At 46.8% G+C, this 25103-nt stretch overlaps 1 protein-coding gene across 2 annotated transcripts; it reads left to right on the top strand.

The window, feature by feature from the left end:
* The first annotated feature begins 889 nt into the window (after positions 1-889).
* LOC114652404 (calcium-binding protein P-like) lies at positions 890-17643 on the top strand. 2 transcript variants are annotated; one of them, XM_028802789.2, is made up of 10 exons: positions 890-998; positions 5902-5984; positions 8998-9042; positions 9354-9407; positions 11849-12232; positions 12319-12366; positions 12467-12592; positions 12950-12985; positions 14268-14360; positions 17415-17643. In XM_028802789.2, the coding sequence occupies exons 2-9, from the start codon at positions 5931-5933 to the stop codon at positions 14319-14321; spliced, it is 801 nt and encodes a 266-aa protein (XP_028658622.2). In that variant the 5' UTR covers positions 890-998; positions 5902-5930; the 3' UTR covers positions 14322-14360; positions 17415-17643. The 2 variants fall into 2 exon arrangements, with proteins under 2 accessions (XP_028658622.2, XP_028658621.2); XM_028802788.2 differs by having other exon boundaries at positions 891-998; positions 12947-12985.
* Positions 17644-25103: the final 7460 nt, after the last annotated feature.

Genomic DNA, 25103 nt, shown 5'->3' with positions numbered 1-25103 from the left:
CTGACAATAATAATAATAATAATAATAATAACCGATTGACCGACTAAATTAGTAAATTTTAATAATCATTATCCTCATCATCATAATAATAATAATAATAATAATAATAATAACTGATTGACCGACTGACTGACTAAATAATAATAATCACCATCCTCATAATAATAATAATAATAATAACTGACTGAATAATAATAATAATAATATAACTGACTGACTGAATCATCATCACCATCATCATCATCAATCCAATTTAGATTTTAAATTTCTTCCAAGGACTTGCTAACACAGCGCTGCCCCCCCGCAGTAACGACATCACGATTCACGTCCCGGGTCCTCCCTGCGCGGGGTCTCTATGTTCTCCCTGCATCTGCGTGGGTTTCCTTCCACAGTCCAAAGACATACGGTAGACTGGAGACGCTAAATTTGCTCAAGTGTTTATTTGGTGTGTGTGTGTGTGTGTTTGTGTATCTGTGTGTTCGCCCTGCTGTCCTGTCCAGGGTTTGTTCCCTCAGCTTGCTTGAATAGTTTCCAACCGCCCCCATCAGAGACCCCCCTACCCCACCACGTTATGTCAGGAACGACCCGACATGACACGCTAACGCGTTTTAAAACTCATGTTGCTGTGTCGTCTGACTCCCATATTTTCTGTTGATATTTTCTTTCCAATAAGACTGTGACGCAGTGCCCGAGTCGGGTCCCCATAAAGTTCGCGTCGCTTCCTGGCCGGTAATTAACGTGATGCACTTAATTACGATGAACATCCCATCACCAAATTGTCAACACGGCCCGCGCTAGACAGACGATGTAGTAATGCGGGATTTGAGTTAAACCTAATTAACGTTTTTAGTCCTGGGCTCGCGGGATTGGCTGGCACGGCGACGGGCAGGACGTTAAAAACGCGACTGCGGGATTCAAGCGGCTCAGCCAGGACGGCGAGAAGAAGCGCGCAGGTTTGCCGGACGCCCAGCAGGAAGAAGTGAGAGCGGAGCTCAGCTGTAAGTCCCGAAACGGCGTTGATCGGAGTCTAGAGACTGCGTTACTTGTGTTTCCAGGTCACCTGTTATTACAGGAACTTCAGCGCACCTTAGCTTTTAGATACTAAAACGGACTGAGGGCTGCGTCATGTGCATTGACCGGCGTCATTATTGTAAGGCGCTATATTGCCTCACGAGGAGCGTCACATGGGATGGGATTTAACGGCTTTGTTGCGCTAGACTGGGCTGTGCGTTCGGCTCTTTAAAGCACAGGGAATATTTAGAATAAAGTTTCTCTATTCCAGAGCATCCATAATGGCTAACAAGTTACAACACCCTTGTACTTTATGAAAGACAGAAACGTAGCATTAAATGGTATGAAGAACCAAACAAATCAACAGCAAACACTAATTTGTCAACGAAGAAAAACCTTATGAAAGGCAAAGGCATCCTGAGCCTTAATCAGGTGTCCCTACCATAAGGATTAGGAGAAATGGTGTCAGCAGTGGCATGAAGCCATAACTGAGAGGCAGTAGCTGTTTGGATCTGCAGTGTGTTGTGTTGGCCACACAGGGGCGCAATGTTGAGGTCATCTAAAATGAAGCACAAAGACGGAAAGCAAAGAGCTAGCAGGCCTTATGCAGCTCTACACACACACACACAACCGTTAGTGATGGATTAAGAAGATGAGGCCTCGCATCTCTTCACACTGCCTCTCCATGTGGAAAACATGTGGGTTATCTGAGAACCTTTGGGGGCAGAAAGACAAAAACGACTTCAGAGGGAGGACAGGCTGGCACGATCCATTTCACTATGCCTGGAATGCCAGTCTTGCCTTAAAAAGCCGTGGCCAGACCCTCTTAATGTCAGCTCAGGTGTCCTCCTCTCTTCAGAATGCCACTTTGATACCTTATCTGATAAAATGATCAATCACAGGAGAGTGACATCACAGAGATGACTCTCTCTCTCTGAGGTACCAAAGAGCTGTAACTCCTCAGTTGGCAGCCATAATGGGCAAAGCTATTGGTTCATCAGTCAGCCAAAACGAATGGGCTTCTGTGCACCAGGGAGACGTCTGTTCCTTCATTTAAAACCTTGTGCACACCACAAATCTGGACTTCTTCTATCAGCTTTCTGCCAAGGCCGTAACATCGGCTCATAGCTGAGACCCCCATGCTTGTCAGGTGTCTCTGTAATGAAGGCGAGAGCAAAGCCAGCTACTCCAAATGGCAGCTAGTAAGACTGGAAACATGGAAGATCTATCTATCTATCTATCTATCTATCTATCTATCTATCTATCTATCTATCTATCTATCTATCTATCTATCTATCTATCTATCTATCTATCTATCTATCTCTATCTATCTATTAAAGGAGTTGGATGAGGGATGCCATCCGTCCACACCTTGTAGAGGCAGACCCTGCGTAGAGCCACATGTCTGTCTCGATGAAGACAATACCTGATTGTCCAGCAGACATGAATTTACTAGCAAGAGGTGACCAACGCGGTGTGTTTGAACCTCAAAGGGAAACTGCAGTACCACCCACAACCAGAAGGCGCGACACACGCCATGAAGGAGATGAGCTTCAGGAACAAAGAAAGAAAAGCACATTGAGGGTCCTTTCCGGAGAAAGTCAAGCAGGAAAGGAGCAAAGCCTCGCTGACACCAAACCACAGGGATCCGTACTTTGATTCCAGAAACTCTTAATTGTAACTTGGTAGTTCGGACAGAGGCGGCCAATGAATTGTGGTGTTGGTGTCAGTGTAACCCAGCGTTTCTCAACCTTTAAGTATTTGCCACCCGAGTTTTCATAATTGTTTTAATCGTGCCTCCCCTAACATTTTTTTGAAACCCTAATAAAATTTATTCTTATATATTTTGCTGCCAATACACCGCTACAAGTTTAAAATTTTCCTACGAATAGCGAAATTACGCCACATATGGCAACATTCAGCCCTCTTTTTTGTGACGCCCCACAGTTTGAGAACCGCTGCTGTAACTGACAGGTGATGACCTCGTGAAGAAGTTGTAGCTGTTAGAAGCTTCTAACTAAATCTAATAAGAAAGTGCAGAGTCAGCATGACACAAACACACACAAACACACACACACACAGAAAGTCTGTGGAGCGGAAGAAAAGTCAGTTCAGATGAGCTGTGAGTAAACCAAAGCCACCTTCATGGTGCAGACACTACAAAATAAGACAAAAAACGGATAAAGAACACATCCACCATAACAACATAAACTGAATGATCAGAATTCATAAGTTATGTGCCTCTCACTAGAGAAGAGAAAATGTTCAACTAAGTTATTGTAATTTTATGTCTTGTATTGCTTGTTATTGTTGTGTGTGTTTACATAAAATGTGTGCATCTGTGTGTATATATGGCTGTGTACATGTGTATGTACTGTATGTATGTATATATATATGGTTGAAATAGTTTACTGTCAAATAAATGCAAAGAGTACGTGACACGTGTTTCGCCCTCATTCTGGGAGTGCAGTGGAGTGTGTACACCTGATGAGCCCAGAATGAGGGCGAAACACGTGTCGCGTACTCTTTGCATTTATTTGACAGTAAACTATTTCAACCATTCTATGATCTGCTCCTCACAAACTGAGGGCACCGTGGCGGATGTTAGCAGATTGCTGGCCAACCACAAGCGTTACCTGGTAGGTAACCACCCATACAATCAGATTGTGACACAGACTACAAATGCCATAAATATATATATATATATATATGTAATGAGACCCGGGTTCACTTCCCAGGTCCTCCCTGCGTGGAGTTTGCATGTTCTCCCCGTGTCTGCGTGGTTTTCCTCCCACAGTCCAAAAACATGCAGGCTAGGTGCATTGATGATCCTAAATTTTCCTTGGTGTGTGTGCGTGTCCTGCCCGGGTTTTGTTCCTGCCCTGCGCCCTGTGTTGGCTCCAGCAGACCCCTGTGACCCTGTAGTTAGGATATAGCAGGTTGGATAATGACTGACTGACTGACTATACTAGGGGGTTCGCCCCCTGCTCACTTCGCTCACCAGCCTGTGCTACGTGCCAGCCACTTCGCATCTCTGCCGCTCATGTTGTGAAGAGGGGGGCTGAACGCACCCCAAGGAGACCCCCCACCCCCCTCTTAAACGGTGACACAATGGGAAACGAATACAGTTTTTTTTTTTTACCTCCTCTTTGCTCAATCAGCTGCCATGTCATGTGATCGTCATCTCGAACATTTAAAGGCCTGTACAGCAGCTGTCCTACTCTTTGTCTTTTATTTCCGGCCCCAGGCTTGGTTAAATCTTTTGGCACAAACTCCCATCTCGCGAGTGAGTTCTTGATATTTAGTTTATACTTGGAATAAGAATCTGAAAATCTATCAACAACACATTAAAGTTTGATAAATTCTGAAAAGAATGATACCAAACATATATATGTAGGTTTAAAAATAAGTGTGACAAAAAACGTGACATAAAAAATCACATAAAATTGTTACACTTTTAGGCTTAGGATTTTATATATATAGAGAGAGAGTAGATATACAAATATATACTTATAGGTGTGTGTGTGTGTGTGTGTATATATATATAATATATGTGGATGTGTATCTATAGATGTCATGTGTGTATTTACATAAAATGCCTGTGCATATATAATCCATCATCTGTTATTCTTACTGTAGGTTATTAATAAATGGCATTATTCTGTTTATTGCATGTTAGTAATAATTTATGCATATTAATAGATAATACACTGTTGCTGAGGTTATTTGTGAAAGTACGTCTGAATTGCAACAGAGAAGATATACTGTAAATGTTTAATGCATTCTTTCACCGATTTACCAACCCATTCATTGATCCTCAGATTTCTTCCCATTTCTGAGACATCCCAGCTGGGACCCCTCATTCGTCCCCTGGGTGGCCGTCCTGTCGAGTGTGTTAATTCATTCCTAGCACTGAGTGCTCACACGTCCTCCTTGTTGCCCTGACTGCTCACCTCACCACACGTACTTTCTCCCAGCAGCCTTCCATGGCTCTCGATGGTCCATCCCACCTCGCGTCCTGCCCAGTGGGGGTCTGCACATCCCACCTCACAACTTCCTCGCTGTCTTCCCAGTGGACTCTCGCTGCCCCTTCTCCACTCACTCACTCATTAACGTCTTCATTGCTTTTCTGTCTCTTGTGGCCCGAGGTTTTCCATCGCCTCGGTCGGACTCGTCCTAATATCGGACTGCTCCAACCCCTGACCGCTCACAATCCGCTCTCGTTAAAATCTGACCTGAACCCGCCGCTCTGCTTCCAAGCATTCCATCCTTTGCTTCCCCTACCGGCCCCCGCTGTTGTATATTATTTAACAGACCACCCACAGATATGAAAGATGACCTGAACTCTGTCCAGGTTATTAAACAGTTAAAAAAAGAAAAAGAGTGCCACCAGTGCCAGAGGTGCAGCTGACAACAAGGGATGCCAAGGTGGTCCTCCTTTTTGCTTTTAGCTGGCGTCCCTCACTGTACACACATGACTTCATACAGCAGCCCAGCAGAACACATCATGTCACACGTCACCTGTCTAAATATCCGCTGCCTTGGGTGGTGCATGTCAGGAGCAAGCGGGCAAGGGGCAGGTGGGCACAAAAAACACAGAGAAGAGGGATAAAGAACAGCAGGGCACCAAATTAAATGTACATCCTGGGATCTCAGACTATGGATGGCTTTGGATGTACAGAGGGACATTTGACATTTTTACCTTGGAGTTCCTATTATTATTCTGATAAGGTTATCCCAGGTGATGTATTTACATTGGCACATTTTACTTTTTGGGCACTTTTTTTAAATTCGGCCTGCCGGCAGATTTATTCCCTCACTCAGGAATGGCCGTGTGGTGTGACATTTCATGGACAGCCAGATGTGAGCTCCTCGTATTTGTGTTTCCAGGTGTTTTCTGACTGCATAAAGCATCGAAGATGAAGCTTGCGATTATTTTGATCTGCCACTTGGGGGCGACTGTGGCTTTGCCAGTAAGTATCAAGTGTGATTTTGTTATCCTTATTTGTTAAAAATGTAAACGCTCCAAATTGTTTGATAAGTACTGCATAAGTAAACCATGGTGCAATTTTCTTCTTCTTCTTTTAATTATTATTATTATTATTATTATTATATTCTGTGCTTTCCTTTCAGTCATTTTTCTTAGGGTACCATTATTGCACAATCATAGTGAATGACACACAGTCATGGAGTGCAGTCATTTTTCATGTACCAACTACCCTTTGCTGCAGAATGGGGCGGGGCCAGATGTGGCAGGGGTTGGATGTCAGACTCCACCCATGCAGCATTAGCGTCATTTGCAGAGTCAGATGTGGGTGGGTGAGAGCAAAGAAGACCCCAAACTGACCCCACCTCATCCCATTTCCTTTGGTCCATCCCAATCCCTTTTATCCATACAAATAAGAATTGTGTTGCATGGGCGGAGTAGGACATCTGACTCCGCCCATATCGCCACAGCAAGTGCCTTCTCAATTACTCTACAAATCCTATGATATTTCATCCAAAGAAAAAAAAAAAAGTAGCCTCATTTCACAGGTGCCCCCAATTGGGAGGACTGGACAATGGTTCTTGCCTCCCATTCTGACCCCATTAACGATTCTTTTGGACTGAAGCTCGCCACACTGGTCTTAAATCTGTGATAGACTGGCATCTCATCCAAGGTTGATTCCTGCCTTTTCTTGTGCTGCCATGATAGCTCTAAACCCCCTGTGATCCTGAACTGGTCTGAGCAGGTTTCAGAATGTCATGTCATGTGATGTCGGGACCCCCCCCCCCCCCCCCCCAATAACTTGTGTTTACTATCAGACTAATGAGGGTTTTTCTAACACAATGTGTCTAGTAAGTTTAAGGTGGGGGCTCAACCAGGCTACATGCAACCAGAGCCTCCTTCCCTTCGCCTGCCATGGGGGGCGCCACACATTAGGACCATTGCAGCTGGACAGACTCCATGTTGTCCTTCCATTCATTTTCTGAAATTTTATTCCAGTCAAGCAACAGGAATATGGGACGCCTCCCAGGCACATAGGCTGGATGCCTCCAGCATTTGATCCAATTAGAGGACATGCCACCTCAGACTTGGCCAATCAGCAGTCACCCATTTATCCAAAGCAATGCCTCTTTGGGATGGCAGGAGGAGAAATCCCACACAGCCACAGGGAGAACATGCAAACTACACGCCAACAGCAATCTGCCCAGGTGGCACAGCAGTTAGTGCTGCTGCATCCTCACCAGTCCAACATGCCACTCTATCTGCCCGTATCTGCTCCAGGTTTTCCTGGCACCTCCCAAAGACTCATGCATTACACGAGGAGGCTCTAAATCATCTGTACACTGGCACCCCCTCCAGGCTCGACTCCTCTCTTGTGTCTGCAAGCTCTTGAGGGCCTGAATGCCATGAGCCTCGTTTGACGACGTTCTGTTAGGCCAAACATAAAGCCCTCGATTCTCCGGCTGGCTGTCTAAGTACACTAAGATGCCAAGTTTCTTATCCCAGTTTTAAAAATTGCCAACGTAGCAAATTCCAGGCATTCTCCGCTAACTCTCTGTAATGCCAGGGGATCAGCTCCTCTCATGCCATGAGTGCACATTTGGCTGCCGTTCCGTTAACTTCTCGCCAGTTGCGCCATTCGTGTGATGCCTGCTGGTTCAGCTGGATGAGCCCCACAGATGGAGGCCGAGGCTTGGAAAGAGTTTTATGGTGGGATTAATCTGTGAATGGGGGGGATTGAGTAAGCATGTAGTTCTGCCTGCTGTGACATCATAGCACTGAAGTGGCCTCAGTGTCACCCTACAGACTTAGAGAAACCATTTAAAGCACCGAACTCCAGAGTCTACAGGTGGCTTTGGACACACCACAGTTTAATGAGGTTACTATCTGGGTGTCCCATCCTCACGTTTGATGTCACTCGTACCCTTTATTGCCTCTTGGCTTTGTGCTTCACACGGCTCCTAAGACAGCCTAATTTGTGTGTGTCTACACTGCTAAGGTCAAGTGGCTCCATCAGGTGGTGCTTTTGTAATAAACAGCGTAAAGCAGGTGGCATTATGGCTTTGGTCAAAAAGGGTGTTTATTATAAAAGTCACCACCAGATGGAGCCAAACATGTGGGTCATCATTGATTTAGTCCAATAGCTCCATCTGATGGTGACTTTTGTAATAAAGAGCCTGACCTGTGTTTCATCCTTACTTCAGCTCAGTGGCACCATCTGGTGGTGACTTTTGCAGTAGGCAGTCTGGCATATCAATGCTTTAGTCAAACAGTGCCATCTGGTGGTGACTTTGGTAATACACAGCCTAGCATGTGTGACATTATTGCTTTAGTTGAATGGTGGCTTATTAGAAAAGTCACCACCAGATGGAGCCAAATGTATGGCATCATTGCTTTAACCAAATAGCACCATTTGGAGGTGACATGTCTAATAAATTACCAAAAGCATGTGTCGTCATTGCTTTAGTCGAAAGGTTGTTTATTAAAAAGGTCACCACCAGAAGGAGCCAAACATGTGGGTCATCATTGCTTTAGTCAAATAGCTCCATCTGGTGGTCACTTTAGTAATAAGCAGCCTAACATGTGTTGCACCAATGCTTTAGTTAAGTGGCTCCATCTGGTGGTGACTTGTGTCATAAGTGTCCTGATGCACGTGTCATCATTGCTTTAGTTGAATGGCTCCATCTGATGGCACCTTTTATAATAAACACCCTAATGTGTGCCATCATTGCTTCACTTAGGTGGTACCATCAGGTGACAGATTTGAGAATTTGCAAGTTAAGATCGTTTGGATAGTCCCAGTAATCAATGCAGAAGGCGCTATATATTGTTTTGCCAGATGTGACTTATCTGAGTTCTATCAAATCCCGGTGGGCTCAGCCTTGCCTTGTTTGCTCGGGACGGTGCTCACTGTGAAAGGCGCTTGATCCATGCTGCCCACTGTATGGGCATACCCGTAGCCTCTTCAGTGTCACTTACACATTTCTTTTTGATTCCAGCTCTACCAGGGGAATTACGCCATGCCCATCAGCAACAGCATGGAGGTACGTTGAAGCTCTGTCCTGGCACGCTGTGGCGCTGCCAGCTGTGTGTCGTCTTCCTTTTCGGGTCCCCGATTCTCATGCAGCTGTGACCCACTTCAGATTCTGAGATCCCAGTGACAGGCTGAGCAGGACAGAAATGACAATTCTTAGGCTAATGCCTGTCAACAGATGGAGTTCTGGGGAGGTCCACGCGAAGTGACGGCTGTGTGACGGGGGTCCCGTCTTTTAAGTTTCTTCTTCTTCTTATTATTTTTTCATTTTTTGATGGCTTTATTCAAGTAACTCTTTCTGTGTTTCTTCTCCTCATGTAGTTTTTGAGATACACTGGACTGGGCTACACCGGAGCGGGCTACGGCCAGACACTGGTGACTATTCCTCTTGTTTATCTGTCAAGGGGCGGGTTGGTGGGGCGCACCAAGGGTGGGTGTGGCACCTTAAGGTGGGTTCAATCCAAAATGTGAGTTTTAACCTGCTCTTCCTGATCTTGACACAATTGTTACGTCTGACAACTCAAAGCCCACTGACCCGGGTTCAAACCCTGAACAGATCCGTTTTCTCTGTTGTCCCCATGGATTTTGTTTTCCATCCACATCCTAAATTGCAGTGCAGATTGGCTAAAGGGCAGTCCGCCAAACACATGGCACCCTGTCCAGGACTGGGCACAGATACCACGTCTCTGGGTTTTAACAGATTTAGAAAGAAAACAGAACAGACAGGCATTTGAGATACAGAGAGCTACCAGAGGGCGCTCTTACTCCTAGCAGTTCATTGTTCTTAATTTCACAGATTGGCACAGTGGTTGGCAATGCCACTTCGGTTTCAGTGACTTGGGTTCCTCTTCTGACTTGGCTCCTACCTGTGTGACGTTTGCGTGTTCTCCCTGTGCCATTTTTCTTGTATTCTAGTTTTCCAGCAACGTGTTAAAGATGTGCTGGGCAGGCTGGCAGGCACCAGTTGAATGAGTGTGGGTGGTCGCCCAGGACTGGCGTCTGCCTCGTGCTGAATCTTGCTGGGGAAACTGGACTCAGGGACAGTTTTATTATAAAGGGTGCCAGCAGGTTGGGGGGGATCGGGGGGGGTCTCATCTGCTTCTTTGTATCTCCCCTTGAACTTTAACCTGTTATCATTTAGCCTGACATATGAAAGCATCCAGGCAGCAGAATGTTGCATTTGTTAGTGATGTCTCCTCAGGGAACCAGTGCCCTGGGTTCAAGACCCCCCACCCCTACCTAGTGTGCTCATCTCTAATCTGCTTGGGTGTTTTGGGCTGATTGGCTTTAATGACACCCCTAGCTTGAAACGGCATACCTGTGGACCCTCTGAAGGATGGGCACCCCGTCCCCCAGCTGCTTCTGGTCTTGTGCTTGTGCTGCCTGGGTGGTCTCTAAAATGGGGCCGGGTTTTGTTGTTAAAGAATCAGAGATTGTGGGACCCTCTGAAAGGGGGGCTCCTCTGGTGCAAGGGGAAGGAGATATTCAGGGATTCGTTAATAAGGCACTTATTTCCAAAATGGAACCTTTTGCCAAATGAGAGACATGCCGATAGTTTCTGAACGAGCGAGCGAGCGATTATTCTATGAGGTGCGTGACACTTTTTGGCCACTAGGGGGCACTCTACTGTACTGCTTCACTGGCCAGGATGATCAGAGTGCTGCCCTCTTGTGGTCTCCCTTGTCTCAGAGGTTTGCAGAGAACAGCGTCCTCCTGTGTAAACCAGTAAGACGTGGACCACCACCTCTTTCTGGCCAAAATGCTGTAGAGAACGGCGGCCTCTTGAGGGTCCCCTTGTCTTGTTGGTTTAAACCTTTCCATGACCAAAATGTTACAACAAATAGCGACCTCTAGTGGTCAGTCTTGTTTTAACTGTCTATGCTTCTGTCTTTTGCCAGAGTGTTCTCGCCATCGCTGTCCTCCTGTGGTCCCCCTTGTTTCATACGTTTACAGCTATGTGGCCTCTTGTCTTCTTGGGCACAGAGCACAGCGCCCTCGTGTGGTCATCCTTGTCTCATTGGTTTATATTTTTCTCTGGCATAATATTACAGAGCACAGCGCCCTCTTGTGGCCCCTTTAGTCTCATTGATTCCTGCCTTTCCATGACATGAGTCGTGACAGCGGCAGGTCCATCAAGGCCTGCTTATGTAGCGCCCTCTTGTGGTCACTCTGGTCTCACTCATTTCTGCCTTGATCTGGTCAGAGGGTTACAGAGAACAGCGCCCTCTTGTGGTGCCCCAGTTGTCTAATTGGTTTACACTTTTCTCTGGCCCATTATAGTGAACTGTGACCCCTTGTGGTTTATAGCGCCCCCCTCTTGCTAGAGACTTAGACAGCACTGCCCTCTTGTGGTCCTCCTTCTTTCATTGGTTTACTCCTTTTTTTTAATTTTATGGATTACAGCAATTTCTTGACTGGCTTATGATTTTTTTTCTAGCCAGACAAATAAAGTGAAGAGCGCCCTCATGTGGCTTCCTTTCTCTCATTGATTCCTTCCTTTCCAGGGTTTGAGATGTGACAGCAGCAGGTCCTTCATGGCGCCCTCTTGTGGTCACTCCTGTCTTATTGGTTTGGTTCTCATTCTGCTTACACTGCCCTCTTGTGGTGGCCTCTCACTTCATTGATTTACTCCTTTCTTTCTCTAGAGGGTTACAGAGCACAGCGCCCTCTTGTGGCCCTCCTTGTCTCATTGACTCATTCACACTCGACTATGGCTTGAGACATCAGCTTTACCGTTCTGTGGGTCCCTGTTTATCACGTAAGGTTCTCGTTTTCAAAAGCTAACAAATAATGAATTCCCTTCCTCTTCTTGCCAGGCACTGCCATACGTCCAGCAGCCGTTCTCCCGTTTCTACCAGCAGACGCCTGACTTTGTCCTGACTCCACAACTGCCCCTTTCGCCTCAGGTGGTTGGCTCACAGTTTCCCCAGCCGGCTGCTTTCCCCCCTCAATTCCCGGGGACCCCTCAAATCCTGATGCCAGCGCCCGGTTCCATGCAGCCCACCGTGTTCCTGCCAGGCCAAGGCCAGTTTCCACCCAACGTGTACATCCAGCACGCAGGAGGCCAGACGCCCCAGATGAATCAGTTCCCACAGATTAAGCCGACGGTGGTTGTGCCCTCTCAGCCCGATCAGAATTCTCCTCAGGCAACCAATCAGCCAGCAGGACAAGAGCCTCAAGCCCCTCAGCTGCCCAAGCAGGTACTAAGACCGAGGGCACTGCCCAGTCAGTTTGTCTTTTCGACTGACGTGGCATTCATTGCATTGCTTTGGTTTTGCTGTTTCAGGTTTTGACAAACAACCCTACGATGGCACTGCCTTCACAAACCGAGCAGGTAATGCCAGGCGCCAGCCCATTGACCTGAATGTGGGCACACTGCCTCCTCCTTTGGCCTGTCAACTACTTTATCTTTTATCCTTGTCCTTCTTTTCCAGGGATATCCATTTTATTTTCAGTATCGGTTCCCTCAGCAACAAACCCAGGAGATCAAGCTGAACAATCCGCAGCAGCCTGCCCCGACGCTGCCATCTCCGAAGGTGGTGCTGCCCGGACCTCTGCAGGTATGGAGACACCCTGCTAGTAATGAGTGAAATGATTTGTGTGAAATTGAATGGAATCATCAGTGACATGTATGGTGGTGACCTCTTGGTCCACACTCTCCCTGTCATGGCCACCAGAGGGTGCTGTGACCTGCCTTTATGCCCGCTGCCCATTGTCTTAACGCCACAATGGGCACTCAGGTCTTCTAACATCTGAGTACATGCAATATAAATGCCATCTCCTGGTGCCTCATGTGGATGTGGGAATGAAGCTCTGCATGCCAAACCCATGTGATGCCAACAGTGGGCGATCAGCCTGGCAGAGCGTGAAGGCAGACTAATGGATTTTAATGGCATTTCTCTTCATTTCCTCAGCAGAAAACCCCACTACATCAGGAGGCACAAAGTGAAACGGTGAGTTTGGATCCTGCATCTTTTTATCTTTTTCAAATTTGTTTTAAATGTCTTGCCTTGCCCAGCTGTCCACAATCAATGACAACGCTGATCTCGTTATTCCATCCAGCCAATTGTATCATATACAGTGCCCAGCAGAGGGCGCTCATGAGCTCCTGACCCTTTAAAAAAAGTCAAAGGAAGTGGGAATAAATAAAAAGGAAACTTTTAAGGAGATAATGCCAACAAGGAATAAAGCATCAAAGTAAATGGACAAAAGTGCAGGTAGACCCACCTATAATAATAATAATAATAACCCATTTTATTTATATAGCGCCTTTCCCATGCTCAAGGCACACACCTGTCTATCTGATGGGACACCTTCAGCGGTTGCCCACCTTCAGATACCAAAAGATCTCCCCTCCTCACACCCACCTTACCCTCTTTAAGAGAAACCCAGCTGTGCTTTCTCCGACCAGCTGTTCCCAAGTCCGACTCCTCCCCTCCTCACTCGATGGTCATGTGACAGGAACGGGCTTTTAAAGGATAAGTTTGACATTTTTCAAGTCCAAGTTGTCACTTCACAATTGAGAATGGGATTCAGAGTGAAGCAGCAAAAATCACTGAGGTGCCAACTTGGTAGCCCCGTTTTAATTCTTGTGGTGCGCCACCTGTTGGAATGCAAAACACAGAGCATTTGGGTACAAAATACACTGCAACAGATGGCACGTCACAAACGGGACCACGGAATATGCCAAACAGAGTGTGGTCACCGGTCAGACAGATGTCAGATTAGAATTTTATAGATGACATACACGAAAAACAATCGGGGGGATGGTGGGATGGACCCCAAATGCTCACTCACTTATGTCAATGAACAGTCCAATCTAAGATGGCCGACCCCTCCATGAACTAGAAAATCAACTAACTGGCTACACCTGCACACCGTGTGGGATTTAAATTAAGAAAACGTACAAGCGACTGAAGCCCACCGGCTCACCCCACCCTAAGCTGGTCAGCTGCAGATCAAAGGAATCATTGAAAGGTAACAGTGAGTCAGAAAAAGGAGGAGTAAAAGGAGGAAATGTGGGGACCTCCTGGGCCTGTGATGCCCACTAGCTGGCGTGCAGGGAGGAGTGACCTCACCCGACACGGTGGCCAGCAGGGATGGAGTGCCAATGTCCCCAGCAGAGTCCTTGACACACTGCAGCGGTTGGCATGGCAGTCATCACCCCAAAGCCCCCTTTGTTCTTTCTAAATGGTCTTCTTCCATTTTTTTTTCTTTTTAATGTCCTCTCTGCAGAAGCTCGACATTCCTGGGGTTGGAGCCCAAGCTGCCCAGGCTGCCCAAGCCTAAAGTGCCCACTCAGCTATGGAGGTCTCACTGAATGGAATGGTGGGTTATGCCTGTGAAACTCACATTTCTGGGGGGATGTTGTGAATTTAACTTCAATGGGGCTTCCTGCTGTTGGTTGGCAGAGGGGTTACAGTCACTGCTGCCTCATTGTGCCACACACCGGGGTTCAGGTCTGGGGGTGGAGTCTGCATGCTCTCATCGTGTCTGGGTGGGCTTCTCACTGGGTGCTCTAGTTTATCATCCACATCACAAGGGCATTCAGATTATTTCAGCAGGGTGGTGGTCCTATGCAAGCGTGGGTGGCACAGTGGCGTGGTGATCAGCCCTGCTGCCCCTTGGATCCAATAAATATGTGAGGTATCATGTTCTCCCTGGGAATCGGTGGCTTCTTCTCCAAGCATTCTGCACAAAGTCATTCAGGTTTGGTTCAATTTCAATTTGAAGCTGGTCCACTGTGTGTGTGGGAGGCATGGTGGTGCCATGCTGGTGCCGTGGTTGGCACTGTTTCCTCAAGTGTTCTTCACATCCCGTGACCACCCACCTTCTACTTTTGAATGGTTTCCCTGTGGGTTTTCTCTCTCATCCCTAAAGCAATGCAGGTGAAGGTGGGCATGTGGGTGAGGGGGTCTCGGGGTACACTTGTGCCTTTTTCCCTGCCTTGTCCTGGATGCTTCTGGGATTGATTCTGGCCCAGTCTCCCTGACCCTAAAATGTAGATTTGAGAATGTCATGCCATGAGTGATTCCTTCAATGGACTGGCAACAGCTGTAGAGTTGGCGCCTGCTTTTTGCCAAATGCCATGGTAACTTATGAAGCCATCATGATGCTGACCTGGACTAAGTGAGTTTAAGAATGGCTGGAGATCTGGACCACCCTCTTCTTCTTTTCACTTCCTTGGTCATGGGCACAGCATAGTGTGGGCAGACATGAGTGGGTGTGGGCAAGCATAGTGATGGCGGCCTGGTACACAGCAGGTAGCTTGTGAATCATTCAATAGAATCAACCAATTTCACGAGCAGTAGGTGGGCAATCAGGGCCCTGGGTGGCTAATGATGACCCGACTGCCATGCCAGTTGGGCATTCTATGAAGCTTTTCATCTTTTTAGCTTTCATTCTTCATCACTTGATCCGGGTGGTCAGCTATGGCATGCCTCACTTCACTTGCCCCCAGAGTGCTGCTACCACTCCATCACCTTTTTAGCCATTTAGCACTGGGAAGGTTCAAAAAGCAAAGCTGTGTCACTCTTCTCAGCTGAAGGGACGGTGACCTCAAAGGACAAGCAGGCCACCTACCTGCAAGTCCTCTGGGGCCACACAAGAAGGGCATTTGAACTGACAGCCCTGTTGCCTCATAACTTACCCATCTGACATCACACCATCCTGTACAGTCTGATGCCACTCGGTGCCGTCCTAATAACTGCATGTGACTGCTGCTGCCACCTTTTGCTGCTCTGGATGGTCTTCTTCTTTATTTTATATTAAAAGGAAGGCTGGCACCTTTATTAAAGATGTTCTCAATCTTGTCAGGAACGTTGGCACTATGAGGCAAAATGAGGAGGATTTACAGTAGAGAAATGCCAAGGGACAGTCCTGGGCAGCTACTTTCAGGTCACTGCTGGGACCCGATGGCATTCCCTCCTTCCTCCAAGATCCTCAAGACCTCTAGAATGAATGAATGGCAACCCTCGTCTCACCGGGCACCACTGGGCACACGACTGACGTGCTCCTCTACGGATGGTCTATTTGAGTCCGAAATCATTTGGAAATCTGTTAGTGAATTCTAGAGACAGAGAAGAACCCATCAGGAGGGCACTGAAATAAGGGTGCCATCTCGAGGAAGCTGGCATTGGGCAGCTGGTGCTGTCAGTTCAAACATTTAAATGGCCAAACCACCTTTTTGAAATCCCAAAATGAAATCATCTGCACGTGTTTTAAATGCGTTTACATAAAATGGGAAAGGCATACACTGTCACTGTCACTTTCACCGTCACCGTCACTGTCATGTCAGTCAGTCCGAACAATGCAGTCGCTTCAGCCCATAAGTGAAGGGGAATCAAAGTTTATTTTATATAGTGCCTTTCTACTGCGACCTACCTCTTGGTACAATGGAATGCCACTCCAGAAGTTCTAGCAGGTGAATTTACTCCTCAAACCCCAAGCCAGGGGTGCCAACTGAAACCCCCAAACACTTTCTAATTCATAAAGTGCCTTTCCGTGTCCAGTGTGCCATATGGGTGCTGCCTTGTGAAACGACTCATTTAGAATCCAAGAGCTGTGTGAGTGTGGAAGCTAATGGACAGGTTTTATTTTATAAGGTGCCTTCCTGCGATGACAATCATCCCGGGGTGGTGAGGTCCATTTTCTTCCACAATTTTGAACTGGCAAGTGAAGTGACACATTTAGGGCCAAGCAGAGTGCCAACGGTACAAACCGAACCTGATGCGTCTTTTCTTTAGGGTGCACTGAGGCAAGTTGGTGGACATTGGTAGCACTTTGACTGTCACATGACCTTTCAAATTGAATGTCCACCCCGCTGACGGCGCCCCCTCGGGGTCCTCTAAGTGTGGCAGCCTGACTCCTGGAAAGTCCTCGTCATGGCAGTCCTGCACTCCACTTGGGGTCCAACATTGTCATTTCATTTTGTTCCTTTTTTTCATATAAGTGGTTGGACCTTCTGGGGCATCACTGGTAATGTGCCCTGTAGGGGGTGCTCTACCCATGTGCTCTGTGCCCAGATGTGTCTTCTTACCTGCTCAATACACAGAAGCTTCAAGTGTCACTAGCTGTCTCCAAGTGTCATTTTTGGGCTTCAGTGGCTCCTTGTATGCCAGCCTTCCTATTTTATAAAGGGCATCAGTTTGTATTTTCTGTGTTTTCTTGCACTGGGCAGTCAACCAACAAAGCCAACTTTAATTTGTAAATGCAGCAAAACCACAAGCAGCACTGCAAGGCGCTATAGAGGGGAAAGCTGACCGAAGTCGCGCCACTGACCAGATTTCATTTTTCTGGTGCCAGCCTTTGACAAATAACTGTGTTTGGGGTTCATAAGCCAACATTAACTAATTGTTAACTGTTTTTATGTCTTTCATTCAGGAGGTGTGGATAAATGTAACCACCACCACCACCACCACAGGGGGGCGCCACTCCTAAGAGCAGGCCAGTGTTGACTTACATGAAGAACGGCTGCAAGAATTGAAGAGCACATGGGCATTTAATATCATGTGCCACACCATGCCAGCCAAACTAACTGCAATGCTTTCAATATTAAAGTGTCATTTTATTAATTTATGCTTAAATAAAGGTCACCAGCTTTGTGATGCCATGCCTTGCCCGTGTCATTCATTCAGTGTCCCCATTCCAGCTTTATGCTCACTGGTTTGATGGTTTTCTGCCAATGCCAACTGAAGAAGAGCGGAGTGTTAAAACTGTAACTCCACATTTTGTGCGGACGTGAAGGTCAATCGAGGCGAGTTTGGAGGGAGCTGCAGTTGATTTCTTTGTTTCTTTGTCCTTGTCACTTTGTTGTCTCCTGGAGTTCACTTCATTCCCTTCATCATCATGACCATCTTCTACTGGTCAGCCACCAGTCTATGACAAGAGAAGGTCCATGTAGGGTCACTGGTGTGGGGCTGACAGGAACAAAGGGAGAACATGCAAAGCACACACAGAAGTCCCCAAATCTCCTGACACACTTTATTCATCCTGATACTCCGGACTAGCGAAGTAATAAGACTCAAAAACACGTAACACGTTTCTACCTGCAAAAAAATGTCCACTTGCAGCAGGGTCCGGTTCTCCTAACGTGATCTGAGCCCTTGTACTGAAGAAAGGGAACCTGGCGAGGATGAACCCTGAGCTGTGACATTCCATTAAGTCACAAGTCATCCAAGATGTGGCTAACCAGTGTCTTGTCTCAGTGGTCCAGGTCAGCCCTGTCATTCATTTAATAGACTTGGCAGACATGAGGGTGCTGGCCGTGGTGAATGGTGTGATGGCGAGGTCACTGGCCGAGCCCCCAATGTTTCATATGTGACAGCAATCACCTCATGACATGCGCCAGGTGACAGTGGCTACCCGCTCAGACGCTGGGGCCTTATGCCTTTCCCGGACCCCCAGAACACATGCTGCACATGGTTGGGCGCGCTCAGTGGAGGAGCACAGACAGATGGTTTTGAATGCAGGGGGCGGGGTCTCAACCAGTCAGGGGGGAGAGGCTGCTCTACCGGCCAATGAAGTTCTGTGGCCTTGTGATTGTATATGCATGAGGCTGATTAGCATACACCATATATGGATGTTTCAGGGCGGTGTTTGAGGCGTGTTCACATATGCACATTCACAAGGGGATTGTGATTTATAAACAGTAAATGGCGTAGAGATGTGCGTACGGCACGTTTTATAAATGTCATTTGGTTTTTTTTTTTTGGCGTACACATTTTCCTGCTATTTTAGCAAGCTCAATTTTTCCATGCAAAGTTTTATAAGTGAGGCCCTCTAGTGTGCAGGAGCTCCCTGGGGTATCAAGAGGGCAGAAGTGTACAGAGGGCACCTGGGCTGATGAGGGGTCTGATATAACCAATGCACACACTGAAATGTAGGAAATTAATGGTTGGGGTTTCCTGAATGAAAATCTGATATTTATAAAAATGGCTTCCCAACAATAACCATGGAAATGACACAAGAGACACAGAAAGAGGTCTGGGGCCCCACATGCCCACTGTGAATATTAAATGGTATGCAAAAGGCATAAAGAACACTGAGCCACAGACACAATCACGCTGTCAATTGAAACAGACGGTCTGCCGTTGCCCCACCTGGACTTTCAGGGATCGAATCTCCACCGCCATCACCTGTATGATCTTTCCGACGTCTGAAATCCTGCAATGATCCTGCCGACTACACCACAGAAAGAGGTCTGAAGCAGCACAGACAAACCCGGACTATTAAATGATAGGCAAAAGGCATAAATAAAAAACACATTGAGTCGACTGTCCAAAATGGTGGCGTTTCCAATTATGAAGGATTCTGGGAGGAAGAGGTGGGTCCAGGTGGTCGGACCGCAGAACAGACGTCATGGGTGGAAATGCATCAGACTTTTTGTTCTGCAGAAGGGAAAGGAGAAGAGAATTCGTTATCACACAGTGCCCCGTCATGTCCATCCATCCATCCATTTTCCAACCCACTGAATCCGAACACAGGCTCACTGGGGTCTGCTGGAGCCAATCCCAGCGAACACAGGGCACAAGGCAGGAACCAATCCTGGGCAGGGTGCCAGCCCACTGCAGGACACACACAAACACACCCACACACCAAGCACATACTAGGGCCAATTTAGAATCACCAATCCACCTAACCTGCATGTCTTTGGACTGTGGGAGGAAATCTGAAGACATTAGAGGGTCAGCTCGGGTGGGACAGTTGGGAGACAAAATCAGAGAGGTGAGATTGCGTTGGTGTGGACATGTGCAGAGGAGAGATGAGGGGTATATTGGGAAAAGGGTGCTAAGGATAGAGCTGCCAGGGAAGAGGAAGGCCTAAGAGAAGGTTTATGGATGTGGTGAGAGAGGACATGCAGGTGATGGGGATAACAGAACAAGATGACGAGGACAGAAAGATATGGAAGAAGATGATCCGCTGTGGCAACCCCTAACGGGAGCAGCCGAAAGAAGAAGAAGAAGAAGAAGAAGAAGTCCTTAAGCTGGTAGCCAAGCACACAGGTGGGACACCTCATTAAAACTTTGAGCATTTTTGTTTGAATAAGACATCAAGTTGTGAAAAAATGCGTAATTAACTAAAAGTCATTGAATTGAAATATATAGTCACGTTTAAGTCACATCTATTTTACTGTATAATTTCTGGTATTTTATAATGTCGGTTGTAGAAGTCGAATGCAGAAAACTCCTGCTATTGGACCAAGAGATTCTGAGATGCTGACGCCCGCCCACCTGAGAGAGTCACCACGGAGCACTCGGCCTTTATTTCTATGTGTGTGTGGCAATGCGCTGTACCAGCGTGTGCCCCTCACCTCTCCCTCTCTCGTGCCTACGTGACCACACGGTGATACCCGCACTATTCTGAAGTGACGTTTGCACTGTTTTATGTTTTTTTGTATCTCACACCCCTTTATCGTAAGATCATCCCTTATCTATGATGGAGCGTTCGAGCAGAACAAAATATGAAGCTGGTTTTAAATTAAACGTTGTTGAAGTGGCGAAAGAAATTAGTAACTGCGCAGCTGCGACAAAATTCGATGTGTCGGAGAAACCGGTGAGAGATTAGAGGAGACAAGAAGATGGAAAAAAAAAAGTGTCGTATTTTTGAAAAGCCGTATAAGTCGGGGTCTGATTTTATGATCAACTTTTTGGGTTTCAAGACCCGCCTTATACGTGAGTATATGAACTACATCTTCATCGTTTTGATTTGTTTGAAGAATGCCGTGATCCGCTGGCTTCGTTTCAAACTGACCGAATGGCACATTTGCTATTAATTACCCAACACCTCCGTTCATGATGGCGTCACTGCTCGTCACTCAAAGCCTCTTCCTATTGGCTGATCATGTACTGTTGATTACTTTTGCCAGGTTGTAGACAGCAGAGTACGCAATGATCTTTAGAGCTTCTTGAGTTACGACAGCTTGGTAGATGAAATAGAAAGAGATGAACTGATAATCTATTGGAGATTGCTGACGATGATGAAGATGTCACTGGTAGCTGCCAGTGACTTGTTAGATCCGCAAAATTTTAGCAAAGTATTTTCCGCAGCAAATTAGCCGATCTTGTTTGTCAAAATCTCGCCAGGTGTTGCCAGCTGTCACCTGAGCAGCACACCGCCTGCTCTAATTACTTAATGGCTTCTTCAGACTGAGACCCAAACAGGGAACGTGCGCACCTTTTAAAGTAGCGCGCCTGCGTCGTCCTTCACGTGTTTCTGTCCATCTCCCTGGCAGTGTGGTGATCCTCCTGCCAGGTATTACCACTTTAAAAGAAAAGCTCTAAGTAAAAAGTGTAAAGACAACGTAAAAATAAAAAGCGCTCAGCCGTTTAAATTCCCGAAATGATGGGGCTGCTCTTCCCCGAGGATTTGTAACTTTGGCTTTGGCAGGTCCCCGCAGTGGGACTCCGCCGGCGACGGGTCGAGCGCGCCGCTCGTTCATGTCTGCGGCAGGACAATGCGCGTGCCAGTCAATCAAGTCAAGCGTCTCTACAGCCACCTGCCATTAGCGAAGTTAGGCCGGGTTTATATTTCACGCGACACGACGCCTGCTGCAGCGCACGCTCCTGCTACGCAAGTGTTGTACTGTTTATACTCGCGCGCGTACTTTACGTAAATCAGGAGGAATCCAGCAGGTGGCAGTGCGAGATATCATCACGGTGAGAACAGGTTCGGCTTCTCTGTGTTGTGGATTGCCTGGAACATCCATTAAATTCCGATGACACCTTACCGCAATATCTCTGATAAGGATGTTTAATGATTAAATCCATCAATCCAGGGATGTGTCCATTCCAGCAAGCATTGAGCACGAGGCAGAAACCATCCCTGTATGGGGGCTCAGTTCATCGCAAAGTGAATACAAGCATACACCTACACTAGCGTCATTTTAGCGGCACCAAATCCACAAATCTGCATATTTTTGGAACGAAACCGGAGCACAGTGTGGAATCCAAGCAGGGAATACCAGCGACGTGACTCCCTGCGAGACAGCAGCGCTAACGCTCCGCCACCGTGTCACCCCCATGTGTGTAATTATTAACAGTATTCATTATTTAAACGAAATTAACGATTTATCTGTAAAATGTAACATACTTTAATGCATTTTATCATGAAGTATACATCTTAGGATTCTGAATGTGTAAAGAGTTGGAATATCATACATTTTAATGTGTTTTGTGTGGTGATCTATTGTTGCTTGCCATAGCGATTAAAAACTGCGGATGACGTTTACGACGGTCTGCTTTAATGATAAAGTAAACTACGAGGTTAAAGTGGACATCTCGAGATTAAAGCCGAAATTTCAATTTTAATCACAAAATACACGTTTTCACCATGTCCTTAATTTTTTTTCTCTGTTGCTGTACATTATGTTGCTGTTGTGAAATTGCAAAAAAAAAAAAAAAAAAAAAACGGCACAAAAGATGGCATGTGAGACTTTTAAAATGTTTCGTGTCATTACGATCGGGAATATGCGATGCTTGAATATAAAAGCACCACGAATGCATCTGTATGTCGGCATTTTGCTTCACCACCTCGAACCACTCACCAAACATCGAAGCGCGCACACCGATCTCGTGGGATCCGCAAAGCGGCTTTCTGTCACATGTGGATAGTAAACTGAGACTCTGACGTCACATTCTAACTTTTAGCCCACTGCGCCCTCCGACTTTTTTGCTGGTACTGAAACTGTTACTTTCTGAGGACCTGCTCAGAGAACGCATCAAATGAACGCTGGGAACTCGTCTTGCCATATAAATGAGCCCTAATAATGCGCGCTTTGCAGGAGCTGAGCGCAGCACATGCGCAGAACGCCGCTCTTATAAAAGGAGAGCAGCACGAAGCAGGAATGACTTGGCCCGCGGGTATAAACAGAGGCGTAGCGCCCGGGGACAACTGAAGATTTCGCGCCCCCTCCTGTTTGCCAAAGTGCAATGGGGAAGGGGAAGAAAATTTTAAAATGGCGCCCCCTGGATGCTGCGCCCGGGGACAGATGTCGCCCCTTGCCACCCCTAGCTACGCCACTGGGTTTAAAAGGCACTTTGTGCCTCTAGGTCTGAGTCTGAGTCTGAGTCTGAGTCTTTGGACTCAGACAGATGGAGAGCAGGTTCGGCATAGCGGTTTTTACAGTATACCAAACACAGCGGCTTGTGCCTTATTTGTATGTACAGTACAGTATTCTCTTTTGTACATAACTATTTGAACTCCTAGCTGTAGCATTGTTTTCATGGAGGGATTTTATACTTTGGGTTTGCGGTGCACTTTTTTCTCTGTTTTTTTTTTTCTTGTGAATATTTTTGGGATTTTTTCGACTTTGTTTTGTGTAGCTTCTTCCTATTTTTTTTTTTAGGAATGCTACAGTTTTTGTGTTTAATTGTCTTTGATTATTTTCATTTTGAGACTGGCACGAAGCACTGTAAATATCTTTCACTATTTTTGATTGGGGCATTGATTTTTGCGTGTGTATGTGTGTTTTTTGAAATGCCATCTTTTTGTGTCTGTGATCTCTTGATTCTGATCCCACTGTGTAGTCTGGTGCCAACCTTGCCAATACACGGTGGTGTCACCCAGTCAGCTGGTCGGTGTGGCTTCGACTTTATGTGTGTGTGTTGGAATAAACTTCCCAGATCACAGTGGCACACTTCAATCCTATGGCTGCACTAAGTTTGTCTGAGTTTGCCAGGCTTGAGTTGCAGCTAATGCAGCGGGTTTCACTCCTCGACCATGAAGAGACCTCTAGTGGACACTCTGGGGATGTGCAGGGGAATGTTTAAAAGGTGCAGCGCTGTAGTTAAACTGAATCCTAATGGATGACTCCATCTGGTTTGGAGATGTTGATGTCTTATTATTCTCAGCTGACATACCTACTCATCGTGTTATCCCATGATGATCCTGCCGACTACGCCACAGAAAGAGGTTTGGGACCGCATAGACAAACCCCGAATATGAAATGATAGGCAAAAGGCATAAATGAAAACAAGTTGAGTCGTTCTGAAGTTCAGCCAGACTGCCCAAGACGGTGGTGTTTCCAATTATGACGGATTCTGGGAGGAAGAGGTGTGTCCAGGTGGTCTGACCCCAGAAGGGACGTCATGGGTGGACATGCATCCGCTGAAAGGGAAGGAGAAGAGCTTCATTATCACACAGCGCCCCCTCATGTCTCAGTGGAGAATGATTACAAGGTGCAGTGCTGTAGTTCAACCATCTGGTTTGGAGAATGTGATGTCAGACCTGGTTAATCCAGTTAAGGATGGAGCCTATCCAGACAGCTTTGGGTTCAAGGCGGGGATCAGCCCTGCCAGCTGGACGTGAGATTGTGTAGCCTGTCCATCCATCATAAGAGTTGTTAATAATCAGCTTATAGAGTTGCAGGCACCCTGAGCTGACACTGGGAACATCACAGGGAAGGCAGGAATGAAACCCTTGGTCCATGGTGCACTGCAGGGCACTGTCGCTCATGCCAGTCCAGTGCAGAGTTGCCAGGCACCTGGAGAAACTCCTACCGGGACACAGGGAGAGCAGTGGGGTTGCCAGGCTGATGGCTTTACTTGAAATCCATGTCCACAACAGAGAAAGTGTGGGAGGCCTGCAGCAGGCGGACCACTGAAGCGGTGCCAGCGTTTTCTTTTGATCCGTCTCGGTGTGTCAAGCGGCTTTTCTGAAGCTGATGTTTCCTCCAAGATAAATAAAATGCCGACTTTGCAGCTTGCAAGGCTTTCCTGGATTATGTCAGGCAGACATTTGTGTTTACCGATGTGTCGGTTTAGTCGTGTGGATCAACACACCATTAAAGTATTAGGAGTAATCCAGCGGCTGACGCTGCCTGCACCTCTGGCCGGCGGTCTGGTGACGCACCCGCTGTCTCACTGTCCTGTTTATGTCCAGAAGACTGGATGACAAAGTCCCAACGGTGTTTTTAACCTCTGAAGTGATTTCATTCTCATTGAGGGATTAGGCTACTGACTTCGGGGGGTGTGGGGGGGGGTGTGAGTTATGGGTCACATGTCACGATGCGTCCCATCGAGATCCCCGTCAACAAGTTGTCAGCTGCCTGATGTCATATTTGAAGAGCTTTGC

This window comes from Erpetoichthys calabaricus, chromosome 5 (genome assembly GCF_900747795.2).
Source record: "Erpetoichthys calabaricus chromosome 5, fErpCal1.3, whole genome shotgun sequence".
NCBI classification, from domain to species: Eukaryota; Metazoa; Chordata; class Cladistia; order Polypteriformes; family Polypteridae; genus Erpetoichthys; species Erpetoichthys calabaricus.
Note: the sequence above shows the minus strand (reverse complement) of the source record. Positions and strands in the feature narration are given on the sequence as shown.